The following is a 27281-nucleotide window of genomic DNA, read 5'->3' as shown; positions in this document are numbered from 1 at the left end:
TTGCTTGAAACACCACTTAACCTTTTGTTTGGCCTTTTGTAGGGCATGTTGTAGGGCTGAAACCTATTGTACGGCCGGACCAATAAAATGTTTCTTTTTGTATTGTTTATTTTTACCGGTTTCTCAAACGTGGGTGGTAACGAGCGCCATTAACGTAAAAGAGGACGTTTTATGCTTTTATTAATGCTTTTCTTCTCATGTTTTCTAATATGAGTGTCCTAATAACAACCACCTGATACCAGAAAAACTAATTCATCTGTTAAATCATTGGCAGTTATTTTTACGTTGCGAAAGAACACTCGGCGTCATAAAAGTAGTCACGGCAGCTTCCATTCATCCTTGCTCGAAAATTTTAAAATGCTTCTTTTCTGCTCACATTGTCTTTTTACTCATGGCCCTAATAATGAAGTCCCCTTATGACACTTGTAATTTTGAAAAAAGAAAGTTGAAGACCGGCATACGTTTTTTTTTACTTTAATAAATACTGCGTGACAAATTGTAAGTTTCAAATCTAGCAGAAACTAACTTTACATCAGATGCCTTAGCTCAGAAAAGATGACTTTTCTTCACAGTCGTCCATCATGACCTGAGACGCTTTGGGATGTTAAACGTGCCCCACCCCGACAAAAAAAAAAAAACACTATTTTCTTCACAGTATTTTGTTCTTTAATTCGAATTATATGTTAAGCACCTAAGCTGGAGTCTGTGATGGTCTCCGCATTCGGTTCTCGAGTTCAAATTTCCCAATTATTCTTTTTTACCGAATGGTTCACGGCATGACTTCTCAATACACCGTTGCACCATTTTGCCACGATATCATCTATGGGCTCATGGTTGTATGTACTTGTCCTTTCCAGGTCCTCGCCCTAAGCCTTCTGACAACTCGTACAGAGGCGTAAGTACAGGGACATAAAAACTCCTATGCGTATCACTATGAATGCCAGAGCATTATGACCCTTGTTCTCAAAGGTCAACGTATCAGTAGCAATGCGTAGAAAACAGAAAGCACCAGCGAAGACCAAACGGTCGAGTTCCTGCTGCGGAAAATTTGTGCCATAGCACGGAATAGTCGCCCGGCATTTTTATTATACATTTCTCTATGAGCATAAACAACCCAAAATTGGTTTTGAAAGTTTGCTTCTATGGTTTAATTTATCCGTAAATATCATGCAAAATGAGTCTGTCGCTCAAATAATTCATAACACAGCAACACATCTGAATGTTTACGGCCAACGCTTTCGAGGCACGCTATCTGTAGAAAAACGAATTCCTTTCTATCACAATTATATCTACATCGAATCATCAGCAAGCGAACCTTGCATGTTGATGCCGAATTCTCAAGGCGTATTCATCGCGCTCATATCATCTTGAGACCTAAATAAAGGATTTTGAATGCATTTGCGAAACAGATTGTAACGGTTTTACGGTTATCAACGCCCAACCACAAAAACCACAGGGAATAATGGCAGTCTGGCGCCAGTCAGTAAGGAAGGCACTAAGCTGCAATGATATGTTTTGTTTACAAGCGTTCTCATCATGCATTTGAAACTGCAATATTTCAGGACGGATACGCATCAAACTGCAGCTACACCTGCAGTCAAGGCCGCTTGGGAACTTATCTTGTACATTATATTCAAGGAACGCCGTGCATAGTAAGGCTTGAGTTTGCATCTTAGTTTGCTTTATACTTCACCAGAATGACACACTGTCAGATTTGCAAAAAGAATAGTTTGGAACTGTGAAATCTGCTAGAAAACATCCCACGGAATAGTTACGCATCAATATCCCAAATATTCAGCGTCCGCTAGTTTAGGCAGACTGGGAAATCATTCATAACACTTTCTTTTTGGCCGTGATGTCTGTTTTTGCCGCACCCATAAATACTATGTGTTGACAAATTTGTGTTGTGCTGAATTCATCGTTTGAATGCATTGCTCAATGTGTTTCATCTGATACATATCAAAGTGTAACAACAAGAAATGCTATTATACTTATTATATTAGCATGCAGTCATTTAGCCACGCGCGTTAAGTAATAATGACTAAAGTGAAGAAGTAATGATTTCAGTGTAAACTGTGCCAGAAAGTGCAGGCGTAGCATCATCAAGCCGCTTCTTGGTATCGACAGAATATCTGTTGAGTTACGGAGTCACTGACTGCTATTATTCTTTCCTTCAATAAAAATAAATGCCTACAAGGATTGTAGGTATTCGAATAAATGTAGACAAATACACGAACTATCCTCACTTCAGGCTGTGTATCGTGGCGGTAGCGCATTTTATTGACCATAATGATATAAGGCATAGAACGAAATTTCTAAACCTGTACAATAAAGACTGCCGTGGGATGGCATTTGTCTACCCCATCAAAAAGTTCACTCTTCTATATAATTAGATGTAGCTCGGTTACCGGCGGAAATTGTGAAGCAGGATATTTTTCGAAGTGTTCCATGTAAGTTGTTGTACTTAATAGTGTAACGAGCAGGCTACGTGAGAAGAATGATTCGGAAGCCGCAGCGTAGAAATTCATAACGCAATTCATGATTCGTGTGGGAACAAAAATACTGCGTTGCTGTACCTCGCAGAGGCTCTTGTACTGTTCGGCGATCGTCCATATTCACACTATCAATCAAGGGATATAGAAGTGCACAAAATGCAGCCAACCCTTATATATAAACTGCATTGATTATGAGAACGCATTTGACTCGGTACAAACTTCAGCTGTCATGACGGCATTGTGAACGCAGGGTTTAGGAGAGTGTTATGTGCAAATGTTGGAAGATATCTATAACGACTCCACAGCTAGAATAGTTCTTCATAAAGTGAGCAATAAACTAATTAAACGTTTCAGGCAGGGACACACAATTTCGCCAGTGCTATTCACCATCTGTTTACAGGAGGTATTCCGGGGCCTGAAATGGGAGCAGTTGGGGATAAGAGTTAATGGAGAATACCTGAGTAATCTGCGATTCGCTGATGACATTGCCTTGCTGAGTCTCTCGGGACATGAACTGCAAAGCATGATCAATGAAGGCAGAGCTGAATGGTGGGGCTAAAATTAACATGCCTCTGAGATCATTAACGGCAGTTCGGTGGTATTCGTCAAGAAAAAAAGAATGAAACAGCTGTATCTTACCGGTACTCGCCTATGGGGCAGAACCGTGGAGGGTAACTAAAAAGGTTCAGTTCATGTTATGAACAACTAATGGAGAAAGAAAAATGTTAGGTGTAGCGTCAAGAAACCGGATGTGGGCAGCGTCTGTGAGCGAACAAACGCGACTTAATTGCATTCTAGCCAAAACCAAGATAAAGAAATAGGCTTGGGCTGGACATGTAATGCGAAGGCATCATAACCGCTGGTTTTTAAACGCAAAGGAATTGATTCTAACAGAAGGCAAGCCTAGCGGGGGGCGGCAGGAAGCTAGGTGGGCGGATGAGATCAAGAATCTTCCGGGGATACCGTGGATGGAGCTGGCAGGGGAAAGGGTTAATTCGAGGTACGTGGGGGAGGCCTTTTCCATGCAGTGGGCGTGGTCAGGCTGATGATGAATATAATTGCTGAGCATGGAACGTGCATTCACTCCTAACAATACGACTGTTCTCGCAGCGAACCTGAAATCAGTTCTTGAAGACAAGTTTCTGCGCGTAGCGGTATCGGTTACTCAAGGTGATTTATTTCTCTGCGATTCATCCGGAGGTATAGTTCATAGTCGACAATTCATGGCTTGAGATAAGTAGATGGCATCATGCTGCTTTTTGCAAATGTACTGTCTCGTTATGCGACTGAAAATACGCAGAATTTTCGGAACTGTATTTTGGGCCTTTGTACGGCTCTTGCACAGCCTCAGTCTTGTTGAACGTCCTGGTCTATTTTTCCTGTATCAGGTACGGGAGGGACTTCATCGCGCTCTAATATTAGCATAATGAAGGACGTTCCTGAGGGGTGCAGACGTCCTTTCACATTTTTTTTCTAATGTGCCGTCTTTTAAACATCCTTGCGTGAGAAACTGCAGTTTTAAATGCATGTGACGCCACAGGTTTACTTTATTCAAAGTTTTCATTACTCTAGATCGGTCAGTGCTAGGACATTGCGCACACAAGCAACACTCTACGGCGCACTCCAACGACTGCTGCGGACGCGTTTCTTACGTTAGCTAAGCATATTTCATTCACCCTTCAGCCCACATTACCAACAAGAATGCAGACAACCGTTCTATCGACTGATGCCCCTTTTTCTTGGGCAGAGCGAAGCCCTTTAAGAAGGCCTCGCCTTTACACCGACTAAACATGGAGTATCCTGGAAACGTCATTGTTGACCATTTGTCTTCTGCTTTTTTTAGCAAACAAATGAAAAGGGAAAACCCATTGGAAGCCCGGGAATCTGCAAAGGTGGCACATGCATCAGACACGAAGACTTAGGTTCGTAAAACTCCGAACCTTTTCATCTATCTACTCCCTTCAAATCAGTAGCGTGGCTTTTTGGGCTTGTTGGTACATAGTTCCAATATATTGTAGCGCAGCAAAAGACGAGGACACAAGAGACGAGAGACGAGCGCTCGTGTTGTTCGTCTCTCGTCTCTTGTGTCCTCGTTTTTTGCTGCGCTACAGTATAATGTCCCTTCAAATATTGTTTTAAAAAAACCATTGCAGTAACCAAGGAGCAGAAAGAATTTTTTTTAATTTTGTAATTGTCGTGTTTATAACTAGTAAATAATTTTGCAAAGATTTTATCGCTGAAATATAACCGATTAGAAATCAGAAGAAACCATTTAAAAGCTGATCAACTAGACATTGATGATGCAAAATTAAAAGTACCTACGAACCATACCACAAAATAAAACACTGGCTATGTTCTGAACTTAAACCATTGTAGGGGACGTACCCAGCACCTGCACCAATTGTAGGGGTGCGTTTATTAGGCGTCCTCAAGAGACCGAACTGCCGTGTAGGATCTGGCAGCGTAGACGGGCGTAGCCAGCACCAAGAGAGCGGGGCAACTTCCCTTCTTCTCTTCGTCACCTACGCATATAACACAGCGACACAAACCACGACTGGATTCTCTCCCTTCTTTCTTCTGTACGGCCGCGAGCCCCCCTGCACGATGGATACTCTTCTTCGCTACCGGCCCGACATTTCCGAGTCCACGCCACTCTCCGACGCTGCCAGGTACGCCGAAGAATGCCGTCAGATTGCTCGCTCGTTTACCACGCAGACCCAGTGTCAGCAAAAACATGACCGCGACACTTCCGCGGCCTCTACCTCCTACCCTGCCGAGTCCCTTGTGTGGCTCTGTGTGCCTCCCACAACTCCCGGCCTTTCGCAGAAACTGCTGCACCGGTATCATGGTCCCTACCGGGTTCTCAAGCAAACCTCTCCGGTCAATTATATTGTTGAGCCCGTTGCACCCGCTGCGGACTTGCGTCGCCGTGGCGGCGAAACCATCCACGTCAACCGACTGAAGCCGTACTACGACCCCTCTGTACTTCCTTCCCCTTAATACGCCAGGCTGGCTCCTTTTCGCCCGGGGGAAACTGTAGTGTGCCAACTGTGACAGGTTCCGCTACCGCCATGCGCCGACACTACGCTGCACCTGACGACGACGAAGTTATGCGCCGACACTACGCTGCGCCTGACGACGACGAAGTTGCCCCGCTCTCTTGGTGCTGGCTACGCCCGTCTACGCTGCCAGACCCTGCACGGCGGTTCGGTATCTTGAGGACGCCTAATAAACGCACCCCTACACCATTTAATGTACATTCCATTTAAACTTTGTTAGCTGTCTATTTTCTGAATAATCGCAGTTCTTGTAGGCACTTTTATGGACACGTTGACTTTTTGCACTGAACTGCGAATTATTTTTCGCCACTTGGACCAACTACTTCTGAGGTACTTCACATCCACACAGTGCGAACCAAAATATCCCGCAAGATAGGTTAGGTTAGGTAATGGGGTTTTACTTCCCAAAGCGACTAAGGCTATCAGGGACGCCATAGTGAAGGGTTACAGACATTTCGAGCACATGGGGTTCTTTAACGAGCACTGACATCGCACAGTACAGGGGCCTATAGAATTTCGCATTCATCGAAATTCGAGCGCTGCGGCCGGGATTGAACCCACGTCTTTCGGGTGAGCAGCCGACCGCCGTAACCACTGAGCCACCGCGGCGGGTTTTAAAGTGAGATTAAAAAGCAATAATGGAGCTGTCCTTGAAGTGCAAGAATACTAAAGCACAGAAAGAAGCCCAGCAAATGCGAATGAGTACCCAAAGCGATCTAGAAGAAGTTTCATCTTTATAAAACTGTGAACATGCATGAAGAATCCACAACAAAGACAATCGAAGGCAAACCATTTATATCAGCTTATTACGAAAGAGTGTTGAGCAGGAATGTTTGATGAAAGAATGCGATCTACAACTACGAATTTCGAGCCGTCATTAAGGCAACCGAACCGCATGGCCTCTCGGCGGCCCTGGCGGCTTTTGAATCCGCTAACACAAAAATACCTTGTACCCTGGTGCCTGTTGAAACGAATTCTTTGTATGCCGCCCTTAAATACCTGCGTGAAAAGCTTTTACTTTTACGAATAATGGTACCCTATTTCAAGACACGCCGCCAGCTTCTAGGTGATGCATTGAGACAACATAGCAGAAAAATAACAACGGTGTTTTGGTAGCGCAGGTATTAGAGTCATTCAGTTTAAGGGCATGGCATGACTGGATCTCTCAAACAATGTTTTTTTTTTCAAGAAACTGCTATTTTTTTTATTTTGCATTGTCATTCTTGCTCAGTTATGCATGTTTCAATGCAGTTTTATGTTTCCACAAAAAGTATCCCTAATCCATGCGGTTTTATGTAGGAAACCAGATAAAATTTTGCTGGAATTTAGAAACCACATTCTTTTTCTGAAATCTAACATTGGCAGGAATAATACGACCACAATTACGCTGGCTGGAATTTCTTTCGCAGAAAATAAATGTTTATTCGGTAAGTGGTTCAGTATTGCAGGGAAAACGATATTTAATGATTGCATTGATATCGCTGCATATACGTCAGTTTCGATGTCTCCTAGTGTGTTAATATGCTAAGATGTTGTCTAAAGGTTGAATGTTTTGAAACTGTCATCTTGATTTTAGTGACTTGGTAAATACAGGAAATAAATTTCGAATTTTATAATGATGCCAACAAAATTTATTCCCGAATTGCTGCAATTCGTGCAGAATGCGCTTTCTTATATCGCGGAATCTGTAATAATATAATCATATATAAGTCCTTTCTGCATCAATTATTTTCTTCTTCATCTCATGCTCTTTTCGCAAAGAAAACTCAGCTGTAGTGTCCGTTAGTAAAATATTCCACAGAATGAGAAAGTAAAAAAGTTACAGAAGCGTACAACTTGCTGGCCGCACCGTATATGTTCCCCATGGCTGACTTAATATCGTGTGTTCCAAAAGCGATCTTTTTCTAGGCCGGAAAAGGCACTCCCAGTATGTCCAGGAGAAATTTCAAATATAGCCCGCAGCACTGATATTTTTGATAACGCCTCTGAACACATCGCGAATTTAGTGCGACAATGCGCGCGATCAGCGCGGACAGCAAGCCTTATATCTTAATTGTACATTGCTAGACGATGTAGTATTGAAATGTGGATGGTGTTAAATAAAGGTTATTAGTCGGGAAGGGCGATGCAAGTCCCGAGCTGTGCGTGAAATAAAACTTAGGAAACAGCGTTCGGTACGGCAAGAAAAAAATTTGTGTTTGCGAGAGTAATCAACGCGACAGAATGATAGGACAGCTCGATAAGACATATTTGCGATGACTTCAGTGCGCTGGTGGCTCTTTCGGAGCCTTATTTTGCGGAATGGGCCGAGGTGAGAAAATTAACTGTGAGAAGCAAGTGACGGTAAACTTAAGGTGTGCTTTATAGTTCAGATACTGGCAGACTGTTTGTAGTTCTGAAAAATGAATGGAGTGGAATTATTCAGAATGAACTCGCAGGGAGTTACTTGGGCAAGCTCGGCGGAATTTCACTAAGGACTAAAGCTTTGCATACAAACAATACTTCTGATATGGAGGCTAATGATTTGCATACAAGCAATGTTTGTCACATAGGGGCGGAAGACAGATTACGTCGTAGGTATCCGAGCAGTTTGTTAGGGTTGTTCTGCGACGCCAAAAGGCTTTTCTGTCCGCATACCATTATTAGTGCCGCCCGCGATCTATTAATGCGACAGTGTTAAGGCTGCCGTTCTTTAAAAGATCCGGCGGTTTCGTCATCGTTCTTCTCGGTGTAGTAAGCGAAAAATTTCAGGAGAGGCAACAGAGGTGGGCCACATTAGTCACCTGACCTTGTAGCGGCAGCAAACTGGCCACCGTGGCGAGTGGCAGTTAAATTAATGATTAGTAACGAGAGGTTGCTCAAAAAAAATTACCTTGTTCTCTCTAGCGGCATCATCGGCCATCGCAGAGCAATGACGCATCGCTTAGCCGCTGCAGCACTGCTCCTGGAGTGCTATGTCGACTCTTAGGGATATACGAACGTAAATTCCGAAATGACCAATCCTGCATGTGGGGGCAATAATCCATTAAAACTCTCTTGTCATGCCTTTAAGGCGTAACTTAATAGTCTTCTCCTATGGATCTCTTCCTGGGTGGACAATTATTTGTGAATGCTTTCCGGGGCAAACACATTATGATCAGAGCTTGAGTGGTGCCGTAGAAAGTTACTCCATCTCCTTTCTGCTTCTAGCTTCGCTTCTCTGCATTCTTGTGAGCTACAGGTGTCCAGGCTCTGAGAATGGTGGCTTCTGAACTGTTTGGAGAAATATAAAACAATTTAAAATCATGTGTGTCAAAGAATATACTATTGAATTCAAGCAACATTACACTATTTGCCGGGACAGCAATCGATAATAAATACTGTAGTGAAGTGGCAATATAATACTGCGAATGAATATTGTTTAGTCCCTGAAAGGCACCGCAAGCAAGAAATATACTGAAGGGATGAGGGGGGGGGGGGGGAGGAAGGACATATTTCTGGCCCCGCTATAACACCACATTCTTTCGCTTTGTTGGTGCCTGTTCCCTCCCTCAGTTTTTCTTTAGAGATCAAGTGTGAGTTTCGTTCATTCTACTCTTTACAAGCAGAAGGGATCTCTGCGTTTCGGCACCCTTTGACTTCGCAGGGGAACCAGAGTTTGGGGCAGCCGCGCGGCTCATATTTTCTGAGAAATACCACAGATGTAAAGACAAGGAAAACTCCACAGTAAGTGATATGAAACTTTATTTTCTTGGAACGCTTGCATGATAAATTTTGTCATGAGTCTGAGATTCAGCTGATATCACTAGGATTTTACATTGCAAATGATGCCTGATTCTTGTCTTGAGAAGAGAAATGTTAGTGTAATTGCGGATAGTTTGGATTAACACTGAGCATAACAGCGGCTTGTATTCAGTAGAAGCAATATTATTCTACTATAAAATCAGTTTAAAATTATAGATATTGTGGAATAAAAGATTTCAGAAGTCCGTTTTGTTATGTCTATAAGAAAAAATTGATAAATGAAGCACCCTAATTCTTTATGCATAGGAGAATTTCTAAGTTTAAATGTCAACTCTATTTAAACAAAACTAAAAAAAAACTTTCTGGAGTGTTTTGTGTGGTGGAAACTATGCCAGACAGGTAACAAAAAAGGAGACATAGAGAAAGGAATTGCTTAAGAGACGAACGCACACTTTCAACTTCCACGTTATCATTATGCCGCACACATGCACTTAAAGACCGCATGTCGAGTCTGGATTACTGGCCATCCGCTCCTCCTCATAAACTTGGCGCTGCACACCTAGTGCTGTAGCATTGTCGAAATTTGATTACGTCGTAGAGGCAGATAATATCAGCTCACAATAGGTTATTACTCTGACCACCGCGAACTTTTTTTTTCGTGATAAAGTGTGCTTGAAATAACTCTAGAGCGTGCAAAATCTATATCGTCAGGATTGGAATTTAACGCGGAAACGTTCAACAAAAGGAAAGCTGCGCATGTCACCAGCCTCAACATGCCCTAGCAAGAAGAGATATATGAAAATGACAAATTTTTTTGTTTTTATTTCCACAGAAAATTGTGCTTTCCGATTGTCGTTACTACTGCGAAAAAGATGGCGGGCTGTTCTTCGGTCACTACGGCAACGGCACCGACAACTCCTGCTTTGTAAGTATTTTGGCTGTTTTAGAACTTGCGGCTGGAACTTCCTGTATTAATTTGTTTGCCCATGGTGTGACTAGTTTATTTTTCATGTAGGGGGAGGAGTGAGAGAGCACGGAACTTCTAGGGCGTAATGTGTTGTACTTAATCGGCTGCGTTCCGAGATGAAGCGGTAAATGCTGGTCGGACTCACACTGTGCCCGTCTCTTGTGTCGTTTTCTTTTGAGCGCGTTCGCTCTGCTGTCACATACGCAGAGAACAGCTTTACAGCATGATTCAGCGGTGAGACCATGCACGAGAGTAACACCCCTCACTGTTTCTGTCCACTGCTGTGCCAGAATGAATTCGGCGTTCGGCAAGTCAGCCCAAGATCGTGGGACTGACATCCGCACGCGGAAGTCGCATATGAATGTAGGCAGACATTACGAAATGCCGTGTTCTGCATGAAAATGGGGCGTAAAGAAACTTGGTTGGTGGCAGTGCATCTGAATGTCAACATGCGAATTCAGGTCATTAATAAACGATTTTGAGCGCAACGGAGACAACACAAGAAAGACGACAACACGGACGCTCGTGTTGTCGTCTTTCTTGTGTGTTGTCCCCGTTGCACTTAAAATTGTTTATTATGTCTGAAAATCAACTAGCTCAGCAGTTAACCCTCTCAGGTCGTTAAATTTTGAAAAACGTTGTTCCGGCGTCCAACAACGAACAAGCAGCGTGAAAGCAACAAGAAGAAGGAGGTTTATTCGAGATTGCTTGCTGGTATATATATATAGCCTACAGGCGGCTGCACGATATCGGCCACGTATTACAGATATCACGCTGGACAAGGCCCATACAAAAGTGTGCATGCGCGACTGATACAATACAAACGTTAAAGAAGTTTTTATATTCAACGCACTGCCACACGCCACCGACTATGCCTTGTTGCCAGGGGTGCCACTGTATGTGACTTCCAAAACAACGCTGAAGACTTGGTTCCTGTGCACCTCCCAACTCGTTATTGATAATAAAATAGTTTAGCGAACAATTTATAACGCACATTTTCCCTCCGTTAAGCTTCGCCTTAAGAGTAGACGCGACAGCGCCTTCTCTTCTTTCCTCTTCCCATTCCTTTTCTTTCTCACTTCTCGCCTAAACTCAGGTTGCAGTCATAGTTCGTCGGTACATCGTGCAATGCCACGAACTGCAATGCCACGAACGCCAGCATTGCTTCCGCGCCGAACGAGCGGCCAGCAAGCCGCAAGCTTTGTGGTGAACGCGTCTTGGATGTGCGCAGCGTTGTTCGCCGCTCACCGCGTCATTCCTGCGTCCCGGCACGGCCCCACTGCGCCCGAAGGGGACGAGCGGGAGGCGCTGCCGTCGCGCGCTATCTGTTGGGACAGTGCCATACATTGCGAGGAGGAGGGAGTGATTTTAGTGGACGCCGCCTGACAGCGCTACGTGGGCGCCAAGGGAAGAGGCAAAGTAGCGTAAACGTGCTTAGCTACTCGATTAACCGCGACTTCTGTAATTGCAATGCTCATAATTACTAATATACACCACAGTACATGCCTCTAACGCACCCTTCTTAGACAAAACCCAAACGAGACTTTGTTCATACCAAAGCATTGAGCTGGCGTGGTGGAGTGGTTAGCGTGTTCGTCTCCCGACTCCGGGAGATCCTGGTTCCAGCTCCCGCTCGACCGATTTCCTACTTTCTTTTATTTATTATTGCTGCTGGGATTTTTCGCTCGCGGCCAACGCCGCTGCCGCCGACATCGGCTTTTCTGCGACACGGGACTCTTAACGTAAAAAGAATGAGGTTTGCGTTAACTTTCCATCTATGGCCTGAAATCAAATCCGTCCCTATGAACATGAGCCTCGGCGTCTTCTCCTTTGGATATCTTTCTTCCCTCAGCAATTTCTTCGGTATTTTAGGGTCTGTGCTCGCGTACACAAGCACAAAAAGGGGCCAGTCAAAAGGCCGGAACCGAATGTATTGAATTACGTCATTCAACAGACGGCCCCGAAGCAACCATGAAGCGAATTCTCAAAATTCCTCAGACATATTGACGGCTCCAGGCCGGTGTGGAGTTGCAATTGTGCCCAGCATAGCTTTCGCACTATTCACGTGGCGCCGACCATCTTAGGACACATGCACTGAAGCACCGTGACCAACACATCACTTGATATGCTTGTACCAGATGTAATGGCCACTTAACCTGCGCCAATTTTTTGACGCAAAAACAGCTTACCGGCCAGAACGAAGCAAGTAGAAATAAAGCTGTAGGACATAAACTCACGGGCGAGTCTGTTACACATAGTAAGAATCGAAGCAGCCCAATGGTACGAGGCTAAAAGGATGCAAAGCGCCGTGTTTCCCCCTTTGTCTTCTCTTGGCCTCGTGCAGTTGCGCTGCTCCGCTTGTTACAAGAAAGGCCCTTTTTAGGTTCACCGCTTCTTTGTTTCTTGTCCCCACTGTCTCAACGTACCGTTCAAGTACTTCCAGAAGACCCCGAGAGATAGCTTACAGTCTAAAAATGTAGAATGCGGCTCACCACATCTTCTTAAACAAATTTCGCATCACCATCTCCCCGCCATTACAAGCAAGAAGGAGTCTGGCAAATTCAGTTCACATAATGTGATTTAGTGTGGAGAATCGCATATATGAGATTTTGTCGTGTCCGGTCGCTGTGTTGAATGCAGCGAAAGACGCACACGGTACTTTAAGACTTCGTTTATTTAAAGCCGATGAGGGTGCGACCAGCGTCGACCGAGGCAGGAGCCGAACTGGCCGCCCGAAGAAAGGAGGGAGCGGAGAAGCGTCCACGGGAGGGAGTGGCTTCCCAAAACAGGAGGAGGATGCGGGGGCGCACCATGGGGGGGCATCTGGCGACAGCGTGCGACGAGGGGCAAGTGGTCGTTAGGAGGAGGATGCGAGTGGTCGTTAGGAGGAGGATGCGAGTGGTCGTTAGGAGGAGGATGCGAGTGGTCGTTAGGAGGAGGATGCGGGGGCGCACACACACAAAAGCAATAAGGGGACACAACACTTCCTTCCCCCTTAGAAAGTTGCCTGGTATCGTGCAGGGGGTCGGCGCTCACGCGTGGAGGCGCGCTGGCTTTGTGCGCTCGGGGGAGAAACACTTGTAGGCTGGCTGTTGTTCGCTGTGTCTCCTAGGTCTGTCCTGGGCGAAGTCTCTTCTTCCGGGAAGAGGTGCCAGGCTATGTGGGAAGATGGTGCACGTGCTCTCTCCGCTGGCGGACAGCTCTCAGACGGCGTCGTAAATCTACGCAGCTGGTTGAGATGTCGGCGTGCTACTGTGCCATGTATGTTGACGAGCCAAGAGCGCAGGCCTATGCGTCTGACAATTGTAGCTTCCTCCCAGCGTGGCTTTTTCAGAAACTGTCGGGCGAGGACGCGCTGCCCCTCATTAAGCGTGCCGCAGCGCGGAATTGCTTTTTCTTCCCGGAACGTCTCTGCCTTTGGCTCGGGGAGGATGGCTGTGAGCTGGGTTCGCATTTCACGCTCGAACATCATTTTCGAGGGGGTCTCGCCTGTTGTGCTCTGAACCGTCGTGTGCTGCTTGAAGAGAAAGCGCGCAAGGCGGCGCTGCAGCGAGCCTGTCTGATCTCTTTCAAGGGCGCGTTTTAGCTCGGCTACGTAGCGCACGGCTTGTCCGTTTGTCGCTGGGTGGTAGGGGGCCGATGTAACTGATGAGATCCCGTTGTCGCGATAAAACTTGAGGATCTCCGCAGACACAAACGGTGTTCCGTTGTCCGACACTACCTTGCGCGGCAGGCCGAACGTTGCAAATAGTGATCGGAGGTTGTCAATGACTGCTGCCGAAGTCGTCTGTCCCATTTGCCTTATCTCAAGCCACTTTGTGTAGGCATCTACGACCACAAGGAAAGTGCAGCCCTCAATTGGTCCTGCAAAATCAATGTGCAGTGTGTGCCATGGTGTGTCTGGCTTTTCCCATTCTGGGACAGGAGCTTTCGGCGGGGCGCTCCGGCTGCTCTGGCAAGGCTTGCATTCTCGCACCACTGTTTCGATGTCGTTGTCAATGCCAGGCCACCACATGTAGCTTCTGGCACACTTTTTCATTGCAACGATGCCCCGATGTCCGGCGTGGATGAGAGACATAGCTTGTGCGCGTAGTTCTCTCGGCATCACAACTCGGGACCCAAATATGATGCAGCCGCGATGGGTGCTCAACTCTGTAGCTCGCCTGCGGTAAGCGTCGAAGTTGTCCCCTTTGAGTTTATGCACGTTGCCTTGTTGAACAGCTGTGTAAACTAGCCGGAGAGCTGCGCACTTCTGCGTAGATGCTGCAACTGTGCCTGCTGTAAGCGGAGGTTCTGGCAGTGCTTCGAACATCAGAACGTCTCCTGGTGGAAATGGTTCGTCAACAGTTGCGTCTAGTGGCAGACGGCTTAGCGCATCGGCGTTTTGATGTTTACTCCCATTGCGGTAGACCAGAGCGTAGTCGTACGCTGAGAGTTTGATGCACCAACGTGTCATTCGCGGAGACAAAGTTGGTGGCATAGGCCTTTGTGGTCCCAGAATGCCCAATAGCGGTCGGTGATCGGTTATAAAGGTCACCTTCCGGCCGGCAATGTACTGGTGAAAATGTGTCGCCGCGTAGACGATGGCTAGCCCTTCTTTGTCAAGTTGCGCGTAGTTGCGTTCTGCTTGCGACAACGTACGTGAGGCGAAGGCGATGGGAGCTTCCCTTCCTTGCTCGTCAGTTTGCGATAGAACCGCGCCGACTCCGTACGGTGATGCGTCGCAAGCCAAAAGCAGAGGCTTCCTTTCGTCGTAGTGGCGGAGGACTGTACATCTTCGAATCAGGTCTTTCAGGGCATCGAATGACCGCTGATGGCGTGGCGACCATGTCCATGTCACATCTTTCCGAAGGAGTTGGTATAAGTCGTTGGCCACGGTAGCTCTTTGTTCCAAGAACCGGTCGTAGAACGTCAAGAGTCCGAGAAAAGCCTGTAGCTCCTGCTTGTTTGTTGGAGCTCGTGCTTCTGTGATCGCTCGCACTTTGTCCTCGGTAGGGTGAATGCCTTCCGCATTAATTCGGTGTCCCAGAAATTGCACCTCTGGCACCGCAAAACAGCACTTCGATTTGCTTATGCACAAATTAGCGTTTGCTAGCCTTTCGAGAACGAGCTCTAGGCGCACTGCATGCTCTTCAGTGGAAGTGCCACTGATGATGACATCGTCAAGGTAGACACAAACTCCTGGGATGCCCTGAAGCACTGTCTCCATGAATTTTTGAAATATGGCCGGGGCTGCAGCTACGCCAAAAGGCAGTCGCTTGACTTTGTACAAGCCTTTCAGTGTGTTAATTGCCAATAATTCAGCAGTTGACTCGCTCACCTTCAGCTGCTGATACGCCTGGGTGAGGTCCAATGTGCTGAAGACTCTTGCGCCACGCAGTACACTGAATACTTCTTCAGGTGTCGGTAGCGGGTAAGAGGACGCTTTAGTCGCAAGATTGACGGTGCTCCGGTAGTCTCCGCAGAGGCGTATGGTTCCGTTCTTCTTGCGAACTACGACAAGTGGTGTGGCCCATTCTGAATGCTGCGTCGGCTCGATGACACCTTGCTGCTCCAGTTTGTCCAACTCTTTTTCAACTGAATCTCGGAGAGCAAACGGCACCGGCCTGGCCTTCAGAAATTTGGGTTGCGCGTTGTCCAACAACTCCAGTGTGACCGGGGGCCCTTCGTTTCCTGGAATCTCTTCCGAGAATACTCTTTCGTATTTCTCTTGCAGTTGCTCAACCATGTTCTGGCTCGGCGTCTGGTGTATGCCGCATATCATCACGCCTAGTGGAGAAAACCAGTTTCTCCCTAGAAGGCTTGATCCTGTGCCCTTCACAACAAGCAGAGGTAGCATATGGGTCTGGCCGTTGTAGTTAACCTGCACGTTGGCAGAGCCCAATAGTGGCAGATTCTGTCCTGACCACGTTCGCAGGTGCGTGTCGTCTTGTTGCAGGGCGGGTGCGTCAGATGGCCATGAAGTTCGGAACGTGTCCTCACTGATCAGAGTACAGGCTGCGCCGGAGTCCACCTCGAACTTAATCAGCTGGTGATGTACGCTTACTTCTGTAAAAATCTTCGGTCGCGTGCCGAGATTCATGGTGTTCAGGTCGTACAACACAGATGGTGTTGCTGATGTTGTTCCATGGAGATCAGATAGCGGCGTATTCTCTGAGGCGTTGACGCTGTGATTAGGCTGGGAAGGTGACTTTATCTTGGCAAGTCTCCGTTTCGTAATGCATGCTCTTTCGATATGCCCTCGCTTGTGGCAAAAATTACACGTGGCTGACTGGAATCGACATCCCTGGGGGTTGTGTTGGTCGTCACACCGCCAGCAGCGTTGTGCCTTTTTGACCGATTTTACAACAACAGAAGGCTTGCGCACCTGGTTGCTTGTCTGGTGTACCGGCTCGGTGTTCCGGCGAATCCCTCTCTGCTGGTGACCGGCGCTCTCCGCTCGAACGGCGATGTCGTAAGCTTTGCTGAATGTGAGGTCCTTCTCAGCGAACAGGCGCTGCTGCAGTGACTCGTCACTCAGTCCGCACACAAATCTGTCGCGTAACATCACGTCCAAGGGAAGCATGGTGGTGTTAGCAGAAGAAGCTGCGTCTCCCTCCTGCCCGGTAGCTGTTGTCGACAGCGTTCCAAAATTGCAGTCGGCAGCGAGCTTCTTGAGCGCGGCTACGTAGGCGCTCACAGTTTCTCCTCCCAGTTGATCTCGTCGTTGGAAGCGAGCCCGGCTGTAGACCTCGGATGGCCTTGGGTCGTAGTGCTTTTGCAGCGCTTTTACGATGTCGTCGTAAGACACTGCCGCTGCTGTGCTTGGCTGAATAAGGGCGCAGACAGTATCGTAGGTCTGCTCCCCGCACAGCGTCAGCAGGTTGGCCCTCTTCAAGGCTGGGTCTGTGATGTTGTTAGCTTCAAAGTAGAACTGAAGGCGTCCAACCCACGATGACCACGATGAGCCGTTGAACTCTGGTATCTGATTGGGAAACCCTCGCGTAGCCATGGCTTGTCAATAGCGTTGCGTAGCGCGGGTCGAATCCACTTTCTCGTCGCCACTGTCGTGTCCGGTCGCTGTGTTGAATGCAGCGAAAGACGCACACGGTACTTTAAGACTTCGTTTATTTAAAGCCGATGAGGGTGCGACCAGCGTCGACCGAGGCAGGAGCCGAACTGGCCGCCCGAAGAAAGGAGGGAGCGGAGAAGCGTCCACGGGAGGGAGTGGCTTCCCAAAACAGGAGGAGGATGCGGGGGCGCACCATGGGGGGGCATCTGGCGACAGCGTGCGACGAGGGGCAAGTGGTCGTTAGGAGGAGGATGCGAGTGGTCGTTAGGAGGAGGATGCGAGTGGTCGTTAGGAGGAGGATGCGGGGGCGCACACACACAAAAGCAATAAGGGGACACAACAGATTTATAACAGGTCCTTTGTACAGAAGCCTGCACAGAAGGTGAGCAACTGAATAATTGAAGTACATATCGCTCATCAGGCACATAAACTGACAACTTAAACTCGGTAATATTGCAGATATACATCGTGTATGTGCGATGACTTCGAGTACATTTCAAAAATATGCCTTCTGAGATGAAAGTGTGATTCTTTCCCGATCATAGCGGCGGTGTTCGCGGTTGTAATCAAATGTGTTAAATAATTTCATGATTTTGCAAATAAGTAAATGCCTCTAAATACATTTCAACTTTTTGCGCTCAGGCGCATGGTTACAATTATAGAGTTGTGGCTGGCTGTCACCACTTCGCGCGCATTAGCGTGCGTTCGCAGACACCCTTAGGATGTGTGGGAGTAGCCGTCTCAGAAAGAGAGATGCCCTCGACTCAGCGTGGTAAGCTCTGCGGAGACCAGCTACCAAGTGACTAGAGGTTTTTAGTCGTTTGGTGCCCAGCTTTCGCCCGTTGCAAGACAGAGAATGGGTCGGAGCCCAAGGTTCACAAGCAAAACAAACTTTATACAGTAATGAGACGGTACAGAGGATTTTACAATCAGCAGTACAGGCACATACAAAGTTATCAACAAAACAGTGCAACTCGTGCAATGTTACACTTGCAATACAAAAGAATTATTGCACCTAAAGTGCACTAACGCAGAAGGGAGGCAACCAAACAAAACACAGTTTGTTCACCGGGCACTGCGACAGTCCGACGACCACAGGTTCACGACGGAGGTTTAAGCTGCCGTCCCGTAGACTGGCGCACGCTGCCCCGTTGGACAGTGGCTGGGCGCAGTGGTGTTTTCTCGGGAGTCGAGCGGGCGCGCTTCTCTGAAGCTTAAACGGCGGCTCGGGCAAGTCGACAGCGGCCAACACCCTTCTTATATACACTTGCTCCACGTCTCTCTGTTCTTCGCGCCAAGTCAGGCGCGCACATGCACATAGTATCGGCTGTGCAGTCTCCTTCTCCTTCTCGCGCCGTGCGCTCGACCCCATATGTCGAAACCGGGAGTGGCTTCGAGTTGCTTACAGATTTTTAGGGCCTGGAGCCGCCGCCGACGCGCGAGTGAGGAGGGAGGTATATTTCTCTTAGCACACGAAAGGCTCTTAGCATCTCTTAGCACACGAAAGGCTACGCCCTCATAGAAACGTCTCCGACAGTCGAGAAGGTTCGACGTCATGGCTGACGCAACCCTCCCGCGCGTCGTGTCGGCGAGGGGTGATGGAGGGGGAAGCCACACACGCAAGGCTAGTCGCTCTCCGGGGTTTCCTTCTCCCTGTTTTACGACATGCGCCGGAAAGTAATATACGAGCGGCGCTGTTGTTTCTTTTTCAAAAATGCGCTCAATTTTGTGACACTGGCAGTCAAAGCATCCAACATTAATTATTAGACAAGCAGCGACACACTGCCCCTCGTGCTATGGGGAGCAGAGTTTCAGCTGTCCAGACGCGTGGAAGGGACGCGCGGTAGCCGAAAAGCAAGCGTAGCCGCTCTCAAGCCTCTCCCGCCTGCTAGAACGCCACGCCAAATCCGGCAGCTTGAGCCATAGGGAGAGAGAAAAATGTCTGTGATGCGCTCGCTTCGCGCAGCTTAACTTCTTGGGTGTGAACATGCGAGCACCACAGCAGACGCATGCCCTTTCCACGAGTCTATGCTGCCCAAAATTCCTAGCCTCGTACCGCCAAGGGCATTAAAGTTCTTGTTCATCGAATAATCGCTTTTGGCTGCCGCTATGTACTGCCAGAATTCATTTGCCAACAAGTGCTTCGCAGCTGAAGCACAGAGAGGATTCATAAAGAGCGGGCACTCCCATAGGGCCCAGTGGCCCAATTGACTGTAGCGCACCAAGCGGCGGGGTGAGGAGGTTTCGGTTCCTGGCGTGCGCAGTTTGAATGCTAGCATGCGCTGCGGCCTGCTGCGCCTACGTGGCGCATCATTCCTGTTCTGCATGGTCTCTTATTCTATTCTTATTTTATTCTTATTCTATTTACTTTTGGTCCTGAAAGAGGAAAATTACATTCCGGGCGCTCTTGACCGGAAATCAGCGCAGGTGGCCACGGCGTTCGTCAAACATTGACAGTCCAGAAAAGACACCAGGTGCTTTTGTAAAATGAACAGTTATTTTGCTGTATATAACCCCAAAACAAATATAGTAGCATCGCCATTTAGCACATCGCTAATTTCGTTCCGCGCTTCTTGTTGTCCATTCCTACTGCAAAGGGGCGCACAGCAGTGGCTGTCACTACCACCGGGCACCCTCAGCTGAAAAGTAAACTAGGAGCAGGTGTTCTCATAAACCTTGCACAAAAACTGAGCTAACGGGCAAAATGCGCAAAAGCGGCGAAATTATGAAGAAGGAAACATGCTTTTCACGAACCTCGCATGCGGAGCATTATTGCATCACATGCAAGATGAACCTCCTAATGATTTACGAGCATTCTTCGATTCCCCGACGTTATTTTGTGCAGCCTGACATCTACAAGCACCATTGCAAGGTTCACTGAGCGTTTTGTTCGATAAAGCTTTGGTACCCGGTCGGCTACAACAAGGCCTCCCCATAAGTCGCTCACAGTTTGTTGGGGCTCTGAGAACTAATGCGAGGGTACAATTTGCATGTCTTCGCAGGCGCAGAAGACAATGCTGGGAGCACCAACTCCACATTTTAGAATGTTTAGAAAATCCTACCAGTCTACTTTTTTTCTTAGTCGTTTTGCAAAGCGCACAAGCAAAGCGTAAAGCGCACTATGCGGGTGCAATGCCCGTTTTCATTAGAGCACACGACGGTGCCTTCCATGCACAAGTTTCAATTTTTTAGCTTTTTATGTGTTACCTTTCTTTCCGGGGAGTCTTGAAAATTGCGCGCCAGTATTGACAACGCGGCAAAACTAGTTTACGACTTGTTTGCCCATTTTTTTCAAGTCAACCACATATTTTACCCGACCGTCAACAAATATCACTCGAAAGAAGTAGTGCATTGTTGGTGACCATAAAAACTTCGCGTCCCCGAGCAACTCAACGCGCAACAATGCGAAATGAACGGCAAGGCCAAGCGCACAAGGCATATGAGCACTCTTCACTAACTGCGCACGAACCGGTGTCACGGCTGGTGCCAAGGAGCGAGCCTGTAGGCGTGCCTTTCACCCCTGCGCCATACTGCGCCGGCCGGCGTGCTCAGCGTAAACTGCTGAGCATGCAGTTTTTAAAACATTTCTCACCTTGCCGTCGCCAGAAACCGCTCGAGTTCCGCGTCGGAGACCAAGACAGACGCCAAAACACGGAGTGTGCGAGCGTACAAAGACGCTGCACGCTCACAAGTGCAGCCGACCGTTTCCTGGGGCGCGATTACGAGTCGCTCAAAATCGTCTCAATCGGAAAGTGTCTCAAAAAGTGTCTCATTTGCCCCGTTCCTATTGGTCGGTCGTGACCAGCGGCCATATTGGTTTTTTGCGTCACCGGCCGACGTCATAAGTGTGCCAAAAGTGTTGACGTTGCTCACCTAATTATGCGAGCCGATTGAGACGATTTCTTGCGACTGGAACGAGTGGCCTCAAACCGCTCGAGACAGAAAATGGCGGTTGTTTACATGGCCGGTGGCCGCGCGAGCAGCGGTGTAAGAGGGTGCATGAAGACGGTTTTGACGTGCCGGACGAGTTGTTTCGACGTTTTGACATAGGAAGGAGCATAATGGCTGTGCGACGAACTCGCCGTTGAACTTGGAGGTGTGCGGGTGAGTGCGCGGTCAGTGGAGCGGCAAGTGCCTGTGCGCGCCTTCGCCGCCGGTGGGTTTCAAGACACCGTAGGAAATGAAGTAAACGTCGGCGTAGCCCAACCGACTGTGCAAGTGTTTGCGGTGAGTTGCGGAGACCACTGTCAAAGTTAAGTCGCAGAAGGTGCTCGCTTTCCGGCGAGACCCCCAAAACAAGGCAGCGGCGAAGGAGGACTTGCTTCGCATAAACTTTCGCCACCGCAGTATCCCCGGCGGCGTCATCCGAGCATCATCGGAACGGAACGGCAACAACACCAACACGAATGTCAAGTGCTTAACCCGAAGCGGGCGGCATGAGTTGGTTACGAGGCGTCGTGAGTGATTGTTGGCGCAGTGACCGGGCGCGTGCCGGCTCTTAATTCCCGCAATGAGATTGCAAGCTCCCAGCAGCTGCACCGGTCTGCTCCCGTGTGTCGGCAGTTGCTGCAGTGTGATTTTTCATGGTCGCCTGGTATTTTCTGAACAAAAATAAATAGAACTACGCATCGCCCTTTGAGCACATTTGCCGTCGATAGCAGGCTAGGTGAGTTCACACTGGCGAGTCGCGGAGGTCGCGCGACAGGCTTAAATCGATTTATTACGCTCCCTCCCCGCTTTACATGTACTTCGGAAACGGTAACTAATTGACCGAAATCGGTCGCCTAGAATACTAGCGCGACGATTGCAACTCGCCAGTGTGAACTTGCCTTAAAGCTGCCTTCGCCGGTTTTCGAGCCAAGCGCTCCTTCCAAATTGTTCTCGGCAGACTCGTAGCAATCACTGCCTTTAAACAGATTTTTCCGCGCACTTAAGACGTCTGCGCAGTACTTTGATTCTGCGTAATGTGTAAAAAAAGAGGACAGCCGTCGAATCAGCTGATTTTTTTTCTGGCTGCCATGCTAACGATGGCTGAATATGTGCGTGGAGGGATAAGGCGCTGAATCGGTTGAATCAGGCGTCAGCTCACGCCGCCTAGCCGCCGCTACCGACGCTTTTCCCGCGTCAGCGCACCCTCGCGGCAGCAAAAGTGACTGAAGAGCAAACTTAATTGCAAAATTGAGGACGCTTCTTCTTTTGCTTCATGTCGTTGAGTTTGAAACATAGTTTTTTAGCGAAATAAAACATTCTTCAGATAATTAACTATGTGTTTACAGCGAAACTTTAGTATACGGTCCCTTATTGCGCAACTAAATGCTTCCTGGGTGGAACCCTACTATTAGACACCACAACCTCGCTGCTAATTGGTTGATTCCGCAGTCAACAACTCGCGGTGTCGTCATTTTGACGTCAGAGTCTCAAAATTGAGACAAAAACTCGTAATCGCGCCCCTGGTTTCGTTCTACCTCACCTGCCCGTAACCCGTATGATCTGTCGCCGCTCGCCCGCGCGCCTACACACCCGCGCCTCCCGCGCGCGCGCATGCCCACGTGTGCTAACGCTGGCGGCGTCAAAAACAGAAGGGATATAAGCTAATCCTTTACATATTTCCTAGGGGAATATTTCGCCCAGTGTCCGCTATTTACAAATTTCATTCTGTATGGCTGAAGTATAAGTGTTATTAGCAGATAGTAGTCAAATAGTAGTAACATAGCAGATAGCTGATAGTAGTAGTATTACAAAACTAACAAATTTCACTGAAAAGTTTTCTCCTTTCTGGCGATGTAGTCGCTTTGCTCGCGAAGGAACCATTTTATCTCTACAAGCGTGATTCATAGCCAGCACATGTGCGACAGTAACGGGTGATCGCCGCCGCGGTGGCTCAGTGGTTATGGTGCTCGGCTGCTGACCCGAAAGACGCGGGTTCGATCCCGGCCGCGGCGGTTGAATTTCTTTGGAGGAGAAATTCTAGAGGCTCGTGTACTGTGCGATGTCAGTGCACGTTACAGAACCCCAGGTGGTCGAAATTTCCGGAGCCCTCCACTACGGCGTCTCTCATAGACTTAGTCGCTTTGGGACGTTGAACCCCATAAACCAAAACATAAACCAAGCCAGTAACGGGTGAAATATCGCGGTGAAATATTCGTTCGAAGACAGTGGCTTCCTGGGGAAGAACTAGATAGTGCTTGTCTAAATTCTGGGATTCTGCGCCTCGGCTCATGCTCTCCAGACTCCTGGCAATGATTATGTGCGTTTCTATCGTATCGCTGATAAATGTGATATTGTTATTGTTACTGCTCATTGTTTCTCTTTGATTTCTTGTATTTGGGGGTTTTATACCGCTTACTCTGTATAGAGCTTATCATTGCTTACAGTATATCCACATTTTATTTCATGTGGTAATATGAGTGCGTTTAGTTTGGTTTTATATTTTATGTTGTTGGATATCTGGCCTACTCATTGCGTTATTTGTACTGGGAATTGCGTGTGTTGTAGCTTTACTGTGTTGAACGTTATGTTCAAAGTTCAGGTATTTTAGTATCATTATGTGAAAAGGAGTAGCCGGGACCGGAATCACACTATCTCCTTTTATATCCATGTCAATAAAAATGCATATTTCTGTAAAATACATACTCTTCCAGCGGACAATCAGTATATTATAATCGCTGCTCCTCATTACCAATCGAGTAACGCCAGAAATAATAACTTTTGCTATTTCTGTCAACATGAGAACCTTACGTAACTGTATATTTGGCGTTGGTCCCACAGCTCTTCGATCGGGCTGAACCACAGCGACTCGGATGGTGCTGCCGTGGAAAGTGCAATCGAGAACCACACTGCAAGGGAGCCGAGATTCTTCGCTCTGAATAAAGTGGCATTGAAAATACAATTTTAACTCTTAAATACGGGGCAACATCCTCGCCTTCAGCGCACTACAGATGCAAATAAATATTCGAATAAATACCTTCCACACGCAATGCCATCTCTGCTTGTTACAAAGCCTAGTCAGCTCTGTCAAAGCCTAGTCAAAGCCTAGTCAGCTCTAGTCAGCTCTGAATCTCGACTCTGAATTTTCCACAAGCACTACTTTTTTTTTGTCCACCCAATGTCATTTCAGCTTCTGGACGTAGGATCGTCAGCACCGTTACATGATGCTGTCTCAAATGCTGACTTAATTCGATTTCACTGCACGCATACAAGCACACAGGCAACAAAAATTACTCCGTATCATCGTCGTGTGGAGGTGTTCTCTTAAAATGCATTCAGAAACTGTCGGCTCACATCGTAGGACGGATATGGAAAGGAAAACGATATGTAGCGTTAGGAGGTTGGTAGACGGCAGAGTGGGTCAGGGAACAAACGTGGTTTAATGATATCGTAGTAGAAATTAGGAACAATGAATGGGCTTGGGCACGGCACGTAATGCGAATACAAGATAATGGATGGCTGTAAGGGTTACGGACAGGATACTAAAAGAAGGTAAGAGTAGCAGGGAGCGGCCCGAAAATTTGGTGGCTGGATGCGATTAAGAAGCTTTCGGGCATAAGATTGCTGCAGCTGGCACAAAAGAGGGTTAATTTTTTGCCCTACTACAGCATGTAGTGCCATATAGGCCACATCTGCTTTTCGACCTGGGCCACGCCCGTGGTCTTGCTAACTACTTTCGCAGCTTAACGCGCTGCTGCCAGAAGCTATTTCTCTTTTTCCGGCAAGACAAGGATCTCGGCTTCGCATAAATGCTTCTTATCCTTGTGTGGCACAGCATTCAGCTCTCAATTGCGCTTAACCGTGACTCACCGTTCGCCTGTTTTATTTTCTCTTCAGCGGCGTATTCAGGCAGCTTGGGTAGTTTGTAGCCTTTGTGTTAAAACAGCCTAAAATTTCTAGGGTGGACAGCGTCTAACTTATTCTTTCGTCACACATTCGCGCAGTGTCCTGTATCTCGTCCCTTTTCTGACTTCCCCAACTGCGGTGCCACACTAGACGAAAATGTGTATATGGGCACCAGGCTCTGTGCACTCCCAGTCAAAAGTATTCGGAGCAAGGGGTTTGCTTGTGAGGCCAGCTATATGTCTCGTTATGCATGCTCAGCTACCGTAATTTCTCGAATTAATGGCTTCGCGTCCTAAATGCTCCCAAACTTTGGACTGCTAGATATGCTAGCGACCCCCGCTAAACAGCTTAGGTACACTTTTGACAGGGTCTGTACCTTCCAGCGTGTAATGAACACCTTGAGCCATCAAGTCATCAAACTGGCTCACGACTGACGATCCCATGATTCTGGAACATGGTCACACAGGGTTTCCTGCACGCGAACACACTGTCGGTACAAAGTCATGAAAGCACGTAAGGACAGTATCACACTAATAGAGGCAATCATGCAAGACAAATTGATTGCAAATAACTACATGCAAACGCGGCAGGAAAAGCATTTTCACCGGTTGAATTGAATGCATTCAAATATCGACACTAAGATACTACCGCAGTAAGAACTGCTCAAGAGAAGGGACAACTAGCGCTGGGCTGCACATAGGGGACTGTCACCCAGACTTCGCGCACTTTTACGCGTGAAGCTCCCAGACACCCTTAGAGCGTTTGGGGGTAGCGCTCTCGGACTCTAAGGAGATGCCCTCGACTCAGCGTGGCAAGCTCAGCGGAGACCAGCTACCAAGTGACAAGAGGTTTTTGGGCGTTCGGTGCCCAGCTTTCGCTCGTCGCAAGCCAGAGAATGGGTCGGAGCCAAAGGTTCACAAACAAAACAAAGTTTATACAGCAATTGAGACGATACACAGGATTTCACAATCACTAGTACAGACACATACTAAGTGATTAACAGAACAATGCAACTCGTTCAAAGTTGAACTCGAGAGACAATGCAATACAAAGGCAATATTGCACCTAAAGGGCACTAACACACGAGAGAGGCAAGCAAACAAAACACAGTTTGTTCACCGGGCACTGCGACAGTCCGACGACTCGAGGTTCACGACGATGCTGTCCCGCAGACTGGCGCACGTTGCCTCGTTGGTCCGTGGCTGGCATAGTGGTGTTTTCCCCGGGAGTCGAACGGGCGCGCTTCGATGAAGCTTAAACGGCGGTCCGGACTGACTAATCTGATAGCGATCAACGCCTTCTTTTATAGGCTCGCTTCCACGTCTGTTTGTTCTACGCGCCAGAGTAGGCGCGCACATACACTCAGCATCGGCAGTGTGTCGCCCTTCCTTCTTCTCACCGGCCGCGCGTCCCCATTGGTCAGAGGTCGGGGGTCGCATCTCGAAGATTCGAGTGTGTTCTGGCGTGGCGCCGTCGCCGACGTCCGACTGCAGAGGAGGGGGACATGTCTTAGCGCACGCAAGGCTTCCCCCTCTTCCCCCGGTTAACAGTAGAAACGACTCGCACGTTCTAGAGAAATCGGCGTGGATGACTCATTCCCTCGGCGCACGCCGTGTCGGTGAGCGGTGGTGGAGGGGAGAGGAAGCTACGCGCTCAGCAGGGGTTTTCCTTCTCCCCCTTTCGGCTCGCGCTGGCGAGACGCCGTGCGCGCGGTGGTTTTTCTCTTTGTTTGTTTCAAAAATGCGCCGAATTTTGTGACAGGGACTAGGATGGGAAGGTGTCTGCCGTGGAAAACGCCCGCAACTATGAGAAGCTGGAAAAGAACCTCATTATACCAACGCATGTCAATTTCAAAACAATCATGTCTGAAACCTTCTCAAAATTTCAAGCTTATCAGATATGTGCTGCGATAAGCTGCTTTGTGCAGAACCGCCACCGGGGCTCTGCTGAGCAAGGCAGAGCCATCTATCTTTATGTATTTTATTTTCGTTTACGTAATACAGCAGACCTGATGTGGTCCAAGCAGGAAGAGCAGATAACAAGGCATATTTACAAGCGCCATAAAGTTAGTACCTAGAAAAAAAGTTTGACACATGACACAAATGAGCGAAACAAGTCAAAAGAAATACATTGCACATCAATTTCCACATCAA

The 27281-nt window shown here is 47.9% G+C and overlaps 1 protein-coding gene across 2 annotated transcripts in view; it reads left to right on the top strand.

Annotated features, from left to right (window-relative positions):
• LOC149326529 (uncharacterized) overlaps positions 1–24263 on the top strand; it is a 54427-nt gene extending 30164 nt beyond the window's left edge. For both annotated transcript variants that reach the window (XM_089563755.1, XM_089563757.1), the window contains exons 5-10: positions 858–895; positions 1563–1652; positions 4339–4417; positions 9180–9259; positions 10110–10202; positions 24064–24263. In XM_089563755.1, coding sequence (XP_089419881.1) covers positions 858–895; positions 1563–1652; positions 4339–4417; positions 9180–9259; positions 10110–10202; positions 24064–24165 — 482 coding nt within the window. In that variant the 3' untranslated portion in view covers positions 24166–24263. The remainder of the gene's footprint in view (positions 1–857; positions 896–1562; positions 1653–4338; positions 4418–9179; positions 9260–10109; positions 10203–24063) is intronic.
• The last annotated feature ends 3018 nt before the right edge of the window (positions 24264–27281 follow it).

Source organism: Amblyomma mixtum, chromosome 10, assembly GCF_055824585.1.
Source record: "Amblyomma mixtum isolate Tamu chromosome 10, ASM5582458v1, whole genome shotgun sequence".
NCBI lineage: Eukaryota > Metazoa > Arthropoda > Arachnida > Ixodida > Ixodidae > Amblyomma > Amblyomma mixtum.
The sequence above is the reverse complement of the archived record's forward strand: the minus strand, read 5'-3'. Positions and strand labels throughout refer to the sequence as shown.